We start from the raw sequence: 11,279 nt of genomic DNA, 5'->3' as shown, positions 1-11,279 counted from the left end.
GCCGCCGCCGCGTCGCGCTCGAGCCGCCACCGGCGCGCGCTGGGCATGGTCCCCTCTTAAAGGCGCAGGCCGAGGCGGTGGGGGTGGGCGTGCGAAACAAAGCGGCGGCGTGGGGCCTACGGACGGCTCGGGGGCCACGATGGGCGCGGCGGGCCCGCGGCGGCCGCGGCGCTGCCCGGGCCGGGCCTCGCGGCGCTAGGGCGGGCTGGCCTCCGCGGGCGGGGGCGGCGGGCTGAGGGCGCGCGGAGCCTGCGGCGGCGGCGGCAGCGGCGGCCCGGCGGGCAGAGCGGCACGGGCATGGCCGCGCGCGGCCGGCGCGCCTGGCTCAGCGTGCTGCTCGGGCTCGTGCTGGGCTTCGTGCTGGCCTCGCGGCTCGTCCTGCCCCGCGCCTCTGAGCTGAAGCGAGCGGGCCCGCGGCGCCGAGCCAGCCCCGAGGGCTGCCGGCCAGGGCAGGCGGCGGCGGCGGCTTCCCAGGCCGGCGGGGCGCGCGGGGCGCAGCTCTGGCCTCACGGCCCGGCCTCGGATGGCGGCCCGCGCGACAGCAACTTTCTCTTCGTGGGAGTCATGACCGCCCAGAAATACCTGCAGACCCGCGCCGTGGCCGCCTACAGGTGAGTGAGTCCCTGCTGTCTGGACTCCGACTCCTGTATTCAGCATCCCGGTGGGCGGCCCTGCCGGTACTCTCTTGGCTTGAGCCTCTTCCTGCTTTCCAGACCGCAAGCTCCCGCGGTGCGTGTGGGATCGGGGTGCCCCTTGGGCTATGGTTGTCCGACATTGGAAACAGAGGTCAGAGGCGGGATGGTGAATGCGACGCCAAAGAGTATGGGCTTTGGGGTCAGGTGGACCAGGTTGGCTCCCGTGGGTGTGGTCCTCAGCCTGACTTTGTGTAAGGCACTTCAGCTTTCTCCGTCCAAGCCGCCTTCTTTGTTAAATAGGTCTGACTGAACATACCTCCCTCGAAAGGTTGTTGGGAAACTCTTAGGACGCAGTATCTGTGATAGTAGTGGCAGTGGTGGTTATCGTTTGATTCTCTGAAATAGGTACCTTTGCTCTTGCAGAGCGAGAGGGGAGGTAAGTTAATGTAGTTAGAGCTCTAACATAGCATACTTGTAGATATCAAGGGGCTGCCAGCTACACACTCGATCCCACCAGTCTGTTGAGTTAATGGAAAGAGAGCCTTGGGAAAAGTAGTTCTTGGCCCATGGTAGATTCGGGCTTAACTATCTCCGTTTGGGGATGTGTGTGTGTTATCCAGTATCTGGGTCCTTGTTGGCCATATGAGTCATAAAAGTGACTGGAATCATGTTCAGGATTAACAGAGGGATTAACCAAAGTAACCTTTAGAAGGGCGATGATTTTGGAATGGCAGATTTGTGCTGGAGTGAATTTGAGGTAGGAGAAGGGTGTGGATCCAGTAAAGGGATTTAATGGAACCTTGTATGTGTGAAGTACAGAAATGCTCTCCATGTGGAGAAGATTTGGGATTCATTCAGCCACAGAACAAACCAACGCAGGGAGGTCCTCTGAGAAGGAACTTTAGAGCCCTCAGCGCTGAGCAAGGCCAAACTGGTTGCTCTTGGTTCTTTCTTTTCTTTTTTTTAAAGATTTTATTTATTTATTTGACAGACAGAGAACACAAGTAGGCAGAGAGGGCAGAGAGAGAGAGAGAGAGGAGGAAGCAGGCTTCCTGCTGAGCAGAGAGCCCGACGCAGGGCTCAATCCCAGGACTCTGAGATCATGACCGGAGCTGAACGCAGAGGCTTTAACCCACTGAGCCAACCAGGTGCCCCGGTTGCTATTGGTTCTTAATTTATAGCCAATCCTTTGAAACTTTGGCTTTTAAATTTAATCCTGGTCTAAATGTGCAGGCATTAGATATGAGGGGAAAAACATATATGGATCTTTATTCCTCTAAGGGAAGAAGTACAAGATTGAAAAAGAAGACAAAGAGCAATGGAGAATGTCAGCACTCTCAGTGCATTGACTCCCCATTCCTGCATCTTTCTGTGAGGATCATATTTAAGTCCAGAGCCTAGGTTCTGCCGGGAAGGATACTGAGTGCCTGAAAAACCTTAGAATGTAGTCACTTAGTATAAAATTAGACTGTGTTAGTGATTTAGGAGTCCCCAGGTGAAGATTTACTCCCAGATCTTCCATGAATTACATGGAATTTTATGCAGATGGTTCTTTTTGCCAAGAGAAATGGCTACATCTGAAATCAGGGCTGGGCTGTATAAATTGTTCAGAGAATGGTTTTGAAATGTAAGCCTACATAACTGCCATTGGGTGACAAGCCCTGCGAACTTGCAACTCTGGAGATGATTATCAAAGTAGTTTGGACAAATATTATATTGCCCACCAAACAGATATATTTTCATGGATTCAGAGTCAGTATAGACAAACCAGTAGGGGTCCTGGTACACCAGCAGTACTCAGAAAATGTAACACAAACTGGACCTACTCTTCTACACTTGGAGATGATCTTTTCCCTAAGCCCACGCTTGACACTCTGACTTTTGGTCTCCTTTTCCAAGTCTCCTACCTCATCTTTTTTGGATGCAGGATTTTTATCTCATTGTTTATTTTCTTTTGGACACTTAATGGAAAGTAGAAACACAATTTGCCATCTGGCCCCAGTTCTTCCTCCTTTGTGACAACTCTGCCTTTCTGATAAAGGGAAAACCCTTATGAGGAAACAGTTTATCCTACCCAGGCATCTGTCAGCTTTCCTGCAGCTCTTTCATCTTTTGATCTCAAAAAGTCCCATTACTTGAAGCTTGGGGGTGGACTTAGCTTTCCCATTAAGATCCTCTGCCTCAAGCCTCTGTTTAGGCCATTTGCAGGAGATGGCCCAATACAGTTTTAGTCTTAAGGAACTTTGGGGGAAGGCCTGAATTGGGATGGAGGTTACAGTGTGTAATTGATTATGGCTCTGCTGTGCTTTGCAACCCAGGCCGAAACTCCATACTCAGCTCTTAAAACGGAAGTTGCACGCCGTTTGGCATAAAAGTCGGTTTGAATCTTAACAGGTAGAACTGTAGTTTGGCACTGGGTGTGCTCAGTTCTAACTTCTCTCCTAAGAGGCAAATTCATTCTATACCTTTAGAAAAACTTGAATGTTTTTTAGTCTAATTTTTTTTTTCTTTTCAAAGAAAATTAGTTTGGCTTTATGGATGTAAGGAGATGCTGGCATTTTTAGTAATCTTATGCTAAGGTACTGAAAATATCAGAATTTAGGTCTGGCTACTAGTAATTGTTCGAGGTCCAGAAGGGAAATCTAAAGCCTTTGGGAAATTCAATGAGCTATGCCTGTCTGCACTAAAGTTAGTGCATTTTAATGATGGAACAGCCCCATCATTGCAGACTTGTACTTTCTCGACCTGCCAAATGCTTGAAGTGGTGAGAAGGGCCACCAAGGAATGTTAGCAGTGCAGCAACGGTTGATAGCATGCAAGAAACAGCATATATATATATATATGGATGCATTTATATATATATATAAAATTTATTTATTTATTTGACAGAGAGAGACAGCCAGAGACGGAACACAAGCAGCAGGGAGAGAGAGAGAGAAGCAGGCTTCCTGCTGAGAAGGGAGCCCGATGAGCAGGGAATCTCCTTCGGGACTTGATCCCAGGACCCTGGGGTCATGACCTGAGCCAAAGGCAAAGGCTTACCTATTGAGCCACCCAGATGCCCCAAGAAACAGCTTTTAAAAACCAGGCACAACAAACCTCAAAGTGTAGCTGATCAGAGTCTGACCAGGGCTAGTTTCTTCCATAGGCCCTGAGCAGACACCATAGCTGTTAAGTTCATAGGAGTGATCCTGGTTCCTAAAAGTACTCAGTTACACTTAAGATTCATCCCTTTATTCAACAAATACATACATGGGTCCTCTGTGTCGAGACTCTGTCGAGGACACAATGGTGAAGATGCTTGTTCTCGTGGCGCTTCTGTATTAGTGGGAACCAAGATGCTGAAAGAGTTAATGATGGGCACTATGGAGAAAATAAAACGGTAAGGAAAGAGTGGGGTGGTGTCTAGAGAACTTAGGATTTGGGCTGCAGTCTGGTGGTGAGGAACTTGTTCTATGAGTATCACTGAGGAGCAGGGGAGCAGAGGGAAGAGCTGATAGGTTACAGACAACAACCACCTTGGAAGGGAATAAAAGAAGGGAAATAAAAGAAAGCGGATGAGGCCTGATAATGTCTGGTCTCCTGGAATTTTTCCTAGGTGAATTAGAAAGCCTTTGGAGGGTTTAGACAGGAAAGGGAGGTGATGGCGTTATGTTCTAAAAGTTAATTCTGCCCATTGTGTGGAGATCGGATTGTAGAGAAGCAGGGAGATTTTAGGAGGTGGTCTGGCTGGAGGTGGGGGTGGCAGGGGGCGGCTGTGGTGGCTGTGGCCATGGAAAGATGTGGAGAATTCCAGGGGATCTGCTGGAGCAGAGCTCAGATGTGCTGATTGAACGCGGGTTGAGTGGTGAGGCATCAATAGTGCCTTCCAGGGTCTTGCCTTGAAAGACAAGTGTGAGTGGTTGTATTACTTACTGAGCTGGGTAAGGACGTGAGTCAACAGGTCTGGTTTTGCACAGGAAAAGTTTGAGGAAGGCCTTTAGACATGCAGGTGGATGTATCCTTAGCTTTGTAAATGCAGTGAATTTATGAAGAGGTTGAGAAAAGATTTACATCTGAGGTGGCTATGGTGCTGGAGCTCTGAAGCCTGCCGGAGGCCTCTGGGTTCTGCAAACGCATCAGGAAAGTTGTTTGGACTCATCTACAGAGTATTTGTATTCTCGGTCATTTCACTTCGGAATGGTACCTGATTCCTCCAGAGGGATGTATTGTGCCAGGTAGTAACAGATCATCAGATCCCCTGTGTTCCTTGTGTCTTTTGTTACTAGCTACAGTTCATATTATTTCTGTATTTTTTCCTTTGTTCTTAGTTTGATAGAAATTCATGTAGTTCAGTTTTTACTTTTCTGATTTTGGGGTTCCCCCCACCCTTCCCTGTCCCAAGCTCAAAAAATTAATGCCCTGGAGAGATTTTTTTTTTTAAAGATTTTTTTTAATAATTTGAGAGGGAGAGGCAGAGAGATCACAAGCATGGGGAAAAGCAGAGGGAAAGGGAGAAGAGGGAGAAGCAGGCTCCCCGCCAACCTGGGAGCCCGATGTGGGGCTCCATTCCAGAACCTGGAGAACATGACCTGAGGTGAAGGCAGGCACTCAACCATCTGAGCCACCCAGGTGTCCTCCTGTAGAGATTTAAAAAGCAATATTTTTTCCCCCTGATTCTAGAAAGGGTAGAAATCATCTCAATCTCATTTCCCCCCCAAAACAGTACATTGTCTTAGCAGCATCTGTTTAATAAGCTCCCTTTTCCCTACCAGTATGAAATGCCATCTTCATCATACTCAAAATTCCTGGGTATGTTTTGGACTTCTTATTCTGTTCCAGTGATCTTTCCCTCTGTTCTTATGCCAGTACCACCCTTTGAAATTACTGGAAGTCGAATAATTTTTTAATATCCGGTAGACAAGTTCCTCTTTGTTCCTCTTCTGTTTCAAACATTTCTTGGCTATACTTACCTGTTCTTGCCAGGAGAGTTTTGATACCATTTGGATTTTCTTTTTAATTAATGGTTTGATAAAAGAGAAAACATGCATACTTTGCTTTTTAGTCCTTTCTTTTGCCCAGAACTCTAAGCTAATCCAACACCTTATATTTGTCTTGGTTTTTACCTCCCCTGGGCTGAAGATGGGGAACCGTTTTGTTCTTTCTCCACTTTCTCAGAGGAAAGCGGTGGATGGTTTCCCTTCTTTGCCCTGGGAGTGATAAAGGGCACCATTAAAGATTAGCATCAGTCTGTAGGGAACTGTGGGAAGAAAGTTTGAGAAACACTAGCTGTAGCTATAGGAATCTTGTTGCAAGATGTTGTAGTAGTTAATGGCCTCTTCCGAATGCTTTCAGTGAAGGCACACTGTTCTTTTACCAACCTTAATGAGCAAACCTGAGTCCCTTTTCTTACTCTTGAACTCAGTAAACCATGCTTATCTTGAAACAGTTTAGAGTAATACTTTCTCAGCTAGAATTCAGTTTGGCAAAAACTCACTGCCTTCTATAATCCAGATAACTGACCTGTAAATGAACTTTTGAGCACAACCCCTTTCACATTGTGAATTACCTGTCTAAGGTGACTGGAGGACTCTGCAAGCCCTGAACGTGAGTTTAGCTTTTCATGTCATGGTTCCAGATCTTGGTGCCCTCAAATAGTTAGAATATTGCAAGGATAGCTGTGGTTGTCAGCAGAAGTTTATACACGGTTGTGTTTTCATCACATGGCTAGTTTCACTTCCCTTTTTCCTTCATTAAGCTGCTCTGTATTGAAAACAGATTAATAGTTCTATCCTGGCAGGGTTGTCTTCTAGGGAGGGAAAGAAATGGTAATACTGATGAGGAGGGCCTACAGGGTGCCTGAACCTTAACTGCTGTGGGGACACAGCACAAAGAGGCCTGCACTGATTATGAAGGGGATCAGGAAGGGCCTTGCCCACACACTCCTGCCCCCTTTCCCTCGCTTAGTCTTGAAGGAGTTTTCAAGGCAGAGACAACAGATTCCTGGAAATGTGGAAGAGCAGGAAGTAGTGAAGGAACAAGGGGATTGTACATTTTGCGGCTGGGATCTGAAATTTAGCATTTCCTCTAGAATTTTTCAAAGGGATTTAAAGATGTGCTCAAAGATCTATGCATGGAGTGGAAAATTATTTTTTCTTTTCTTTTTTTTTTTTTTCTAAAGATTTTATTTATATATCTGAGAAAGACACAGGGAAAGAGGGAACACAAGCAAGGGAGTGGGAGAGGGAGAAGCAGGCTTCCTGCTGAGCAGGGAGCCTGATGCGGGGCTCCATCCCAGGACCCTGGATGATGACCTGAGCCGAAGGCAGACACTTAATGACTAAGCCACCCAGGTGCCCGGAAATTTTCAATGTCTTCAGTGTCCTGCATTAGGAACTGTGGACCATAATTGATTTTGCTGATTTATCCATATTGTGACCCACTTCTCTAGCCACAAAAACGATGTGGCTGAAATTTGTGTACTGAAATGAAGAGCGATTCACAATATATTTAAATTAAGCAAGACTAGGGTATAAAATTATATTCTGGGTATGAAGCCACTCTTGTTTAAAATCAAAGAAAATAATCTGTATGTGTAGTATAGAAAAGAAAATGTGACAGAATATATACACAGTGATGTTCAGTGATTTTTCATATTCTTCTTGGCCCTTTTGAGTTTTTCTGCAGTGAACACTTACTTTGTAGTAAAGCTACAGAACTAGAGCATAAAAAAAAAAAAAAAAAGGAGGAGGAGAGGACAGCTCTTGGAAGGGAATGGAAGTGCAGTTTTGAGTGTGTTGAATTGTAGGTGCCTGCAACAGTGCTGGGCACAGGTGGTGCCCTGGGCTTGGGTCTGAGATCATTCTGGTTTCAGTAAGTAGCAGTTAATCCTGTCCTGATAAAGTATTCGGATACTGTAACTGTATTTACCTTAGTTCCGTAACTTCACAATTCCAGGTAGTGCTTGGGAGAATCAGGTGACAGAATTTTTAATGTGAGGGCCCTGGCTTCCACACACGAATGTAAATATTCAGTGTCTCCATCTGTCCTGCATGTGGATGGAATTGGGGGAACAAGAAATTTAGTTACGATTTAAAAGTAATGAAGCTCTCCCATCTACTCATCTTAACTAGGTGTCATTTCTAAAACCTCTGTAGCTGTGATATTTGTTCTGTAACCAAGTACCTTGGTTTGTGGATGATTAAAAAGAAGAAGGTATGGGGCTTCTGGGTGGCTCAGTCAGTTAAGTGTCTGCCTTTGGCTCAGGTCATGATCCTGGGGTCCTGGGATGGAGCCTCGCCTATGTGGAGCCTGCTTCTTCCTCTCCCTTTGCCCTCTCCTGCGAAATGGTTCCCCCTCTCCTCCCCCATCCAAATAAATAAATAAAAAGTTTTGTGGGTTTTTTTTAAAGGTGTATTCTGCTGATTTGGTGTCGACCCTGGGTTTGCAAACCCAGCACCTGAGGATTGTTGAAAATATATTTGTCCGTGGCATTAAAACAATTGCTTGTAAGTTGAGCCTAGGTGTGAGGGCTGCTTTTGTGTTGGGATTTTCTTCTGTTTCCAGCCTACTGCTGGAAAGTGATCTGGCAGGATTTACAGTAGTGAAGGGACCCAAACGGAATGAGGCTTTCAGAAGCTACCTTCAGAGTAGAGTTTCTGACTGACTTTCAACTAATCCAGCTCAGACTCAGAAGAGGTGTCCTCAGTGGACAGGTTTCTGCCAGGCAGACACAGTGGAAGTGGCTGAAGTGGGTGTAAGGTTGCCCTCCTTTTCTGGGATGACTGTTTTCTCAGCCTCCTCAATGGAGGAGGGACTGCAAAGAAAACGTGGGTGATAACCTGGAAAAAAGTGTGCGGGATGAAGGCGGCAGCAGAGGCTTTGGAATCAGACCCCATTTGAGTTCTGGCTTCAACATTTATTAGCTCTATGATCACGGGAAGTTATTTACCTAGCCTTGTGCCCCAGTTTCCTCATCTGTGAAATGTGGGTAACGGTACCGCACACTGCATAGAATTGTCACAGGCTGAGTTTCTCATGCCCGCAGCGCAGTGCCCTGCACCAGGTGACTGCTTGGCTGAAGGGTGGCTGTGGGCTGCTGTTCAGCGGGTTGATACCAGGAAGTGCCTTGGTACAGGAGACTGACTTGCAAAAGCGGTCGGCCAAAGTGGGTTCAGGGTGGTTTTATTGTTTGTGTCAAAGAACACTTTTTGTGGGACGCCTGGGTGGCTCAGTGGGTTAAGCCGCTGCCTTCGGCTCAGGTCATGATCTCAGGGTCCTAGGATCGAGTCCCGCATCGGGCTCTCTGCTCAGCAAGGAGCCTGCTTCTCTCTCTACCTGCCTCTCCATCTACTTGTGATTTCTCTCTGTCAAATAAATAAATAAAACCTTAAAAAAAAAAAAAAAAGAACACTTTTTGTTGCTGCTGTTTTTTGTGTGGCTTTGTTTGCTTAGATTTAAATTTGAAATGAATTTTGTTCATGTGTGATTAAGAATTAGTTGCATATTTACACTTTTAAATGTACGGTGGCAAAACAAACCATCTAAGGTCGCTCTCCCAACATTTGAAGCTTTGGAAATGTATCATGAGACCAGAATTCGCCTTCTATTATTAACACTCCAAATTTTAATTCTTAGGTTTCAAAGAGGGCGTTTTTGTGGTCTGTGCTGAAGAGTATTTCCATTGTTTGCTGTGAACCTGGGCTCAAAGGACAGGTTGCTGGTAGCCCTTAATATCTTGGAACTGCCTCCTGGGCTAGTGCCCAGGCCATTGTTGAGGTGGGAAGCTGTAATCCACCCGGCAGGAGGAAAAAAAGTCTTACTGCTTCTTTTCACCTTAGGCCCACTTTTTAGGATTAGTGGTAAAGAGTATAATTTGATTTGTCTTAAAAAAATTTTTTTCCCACTGTTTTATGATTTCTGTTCTCTTTCCCCACCTACTTCCAAAAGAATTGAGATTGCTCACGTCATAAGTTTACGCAGTAAGGCAGTTAGAGACTTTAAAAGAGGAAGCCATGTATCCGGAAACCACATAAGAGGAAGAGAAACCAGCTCAGTACGCTCCATCCTCATACCCGCACAGGACAGAGATAGTGGACTGAGTAATGCTTACAGCATCCGGCCCGAGGGCATTCCTTCAGCTCCAGGAGAGGCCTTGAGTTACCACTTGGTAGCTTTGGAAGACCTCTGAGTTCCCAAGGTCTGATCAAGTTCAAGTGCATGGCTGCTCTGACTGGCAGCAAAGAATTGCCCTCCATGTACTTTTTTGGGAGGGTGAGCTCAGACTGCTGCTCCATCAAACTTGTGCTTCCTATAAGGACACTCACTACCTGTGACTTCCTTTCCCTCCCCTGGACCCTGCGGGACAAGTTTCTGTCAGGTCTTAGTGTCTGGAATATCTCTCTTACTTAACCCTGAGCAGTGGGACAGAGTCCTGCAACATCTCTTGGTTGCCTGCTGTTTGGGACCCACCATTATCAGACAGAGAGACCATGTGATGGCAGTTGGTCTCACCACGTGGGCTCCCCCTTCAGGGTGGCATCTTTTCAGAGGACTCCAGTTGGTTCCCCGTTTCCCACGGGCATAGAGCCAAGTAGGCAGCCCCTACCAGGATTTCGCCATCCCTGGTACCAGTACTGGTATCCCGCTCTGACTACTTTTGTTTTTCTTTGGCTTTATTTTCTTGCTCTTGTTTTCATGCTGTATTCCTTTTGGTTAAGTTATTAAATTTCTTCTGTTATAGGAAAGAATATAAACATATGCCTTTAATTCCCATTATCTATCAGTTCTATAAGGGGAAAAAATGATTTCTCCCTTCCATGACTCCAAATTCTGAGATGATTTGATCAATATGAGTCCTTTCAAACTTACCACTATAACTGTCTGGCAATGTATTTAGTTGTTTTTTTGGGGAAATCACAGAAGATCTCCCCTTTTTACTTGTAAAAATTACTGTAGCTATTAAAATTTTAAAAATGTGAAAGTACTCAATCTCACTCCATTTTTCTTTTAGTTTTTGTCCATTGTGTAGAATAAAAAAATGTTTATTACAAAAGTAGCATTTTCTGATGTCAAATCTTTTCATTTCTGTGGATGCTTTCTAGCTTAAAGTTTTTTTCCAGATTTAAACAAAAAAAAACTTTCCCCCCAGCTCTGACTATACTTGTTGCAGAAAATTTAGAAAATGTAGAAAATATGAAGAAAATTAAATGTCTTCTGATCCTCCATCCAAAAATAACCACAGTAAACACTCTGGGGTAAAATTGTAAAATATTTTATTTTTGTATGTGTACTTTTGTTCCCTTAATAGTACACATCACAGGGATGTACCCTTGCCTGCTTGTTAAATTTACCCATGTATTATGAATGTGAACTTAGGATGGGAGTCATGCTGTGGATGCAGTTTTGTACACAAATGTATTTTATGTAGTTTTTCTTAAAATGATAACAGAAAGGAAGACTATGAAGTCCTGAGTCAGCAAAGGCATTCCTTAGCGAAGCTAATATTGTCCAGCTGCAGCACTTAACTGTGATTTAACTCGGTGTAGGGATAGTGTTTAGAGGCCTGGAGGAAAAGATGATAGCTTACTTGGCTCTCTCCAGTTTCAGTTGTCGTATCTGTGCTTTAGCAAGAGTTGGTTATCCGTGCATTGAAAATTGAGCTTG

The 11,279-nt window shown here is 45.4% G+C and overlaps 1 protein-coding gene across 1 annotated transcript in view; it reads left to right on the top strand.

Annotated features, from left to right (window-relative positions):
- Window positions 1–217: 217 nt before the first annotated feature.
- CHSY1 (chondroitin sulfate synthase 1) overlaps window positions 218–11,279 on the top strand; it is a 70,388-nt gene continuing 59,326 nt past the window's right edge. Inside the window, exon 1 of the mRNA XM_004759842.3 lies at window positions 218–611. Within this exon, the coding sequence (XP_004759899.3) occupies window positions 298–611 (314 nt within the window). The 5' untranslated portion in view covers window positions 218–297. The remainder of the gene's footprint in view (window positions 612–11,279) is intronic.

The sequence above is a fragment of the Mustela putorius genome, unplaced genomic scaffold (assembly GCF_011764305.1).
Source record: "Mustela putorius furo isolate JIRA1106 unplaced genomic scaffold, ASM1176430v1.1 tig00003972_pilon_pilon_pilon, whole genome shotgun sequence".
NCBI lineage: Eukaryota > Metazoa > Chordata > Mammalia > Carnivora > Mustelidae > Mustela > Mustela putorius.
This window is presented reverse-complemented; position numbering and strand designations above follow the sequence as displayed.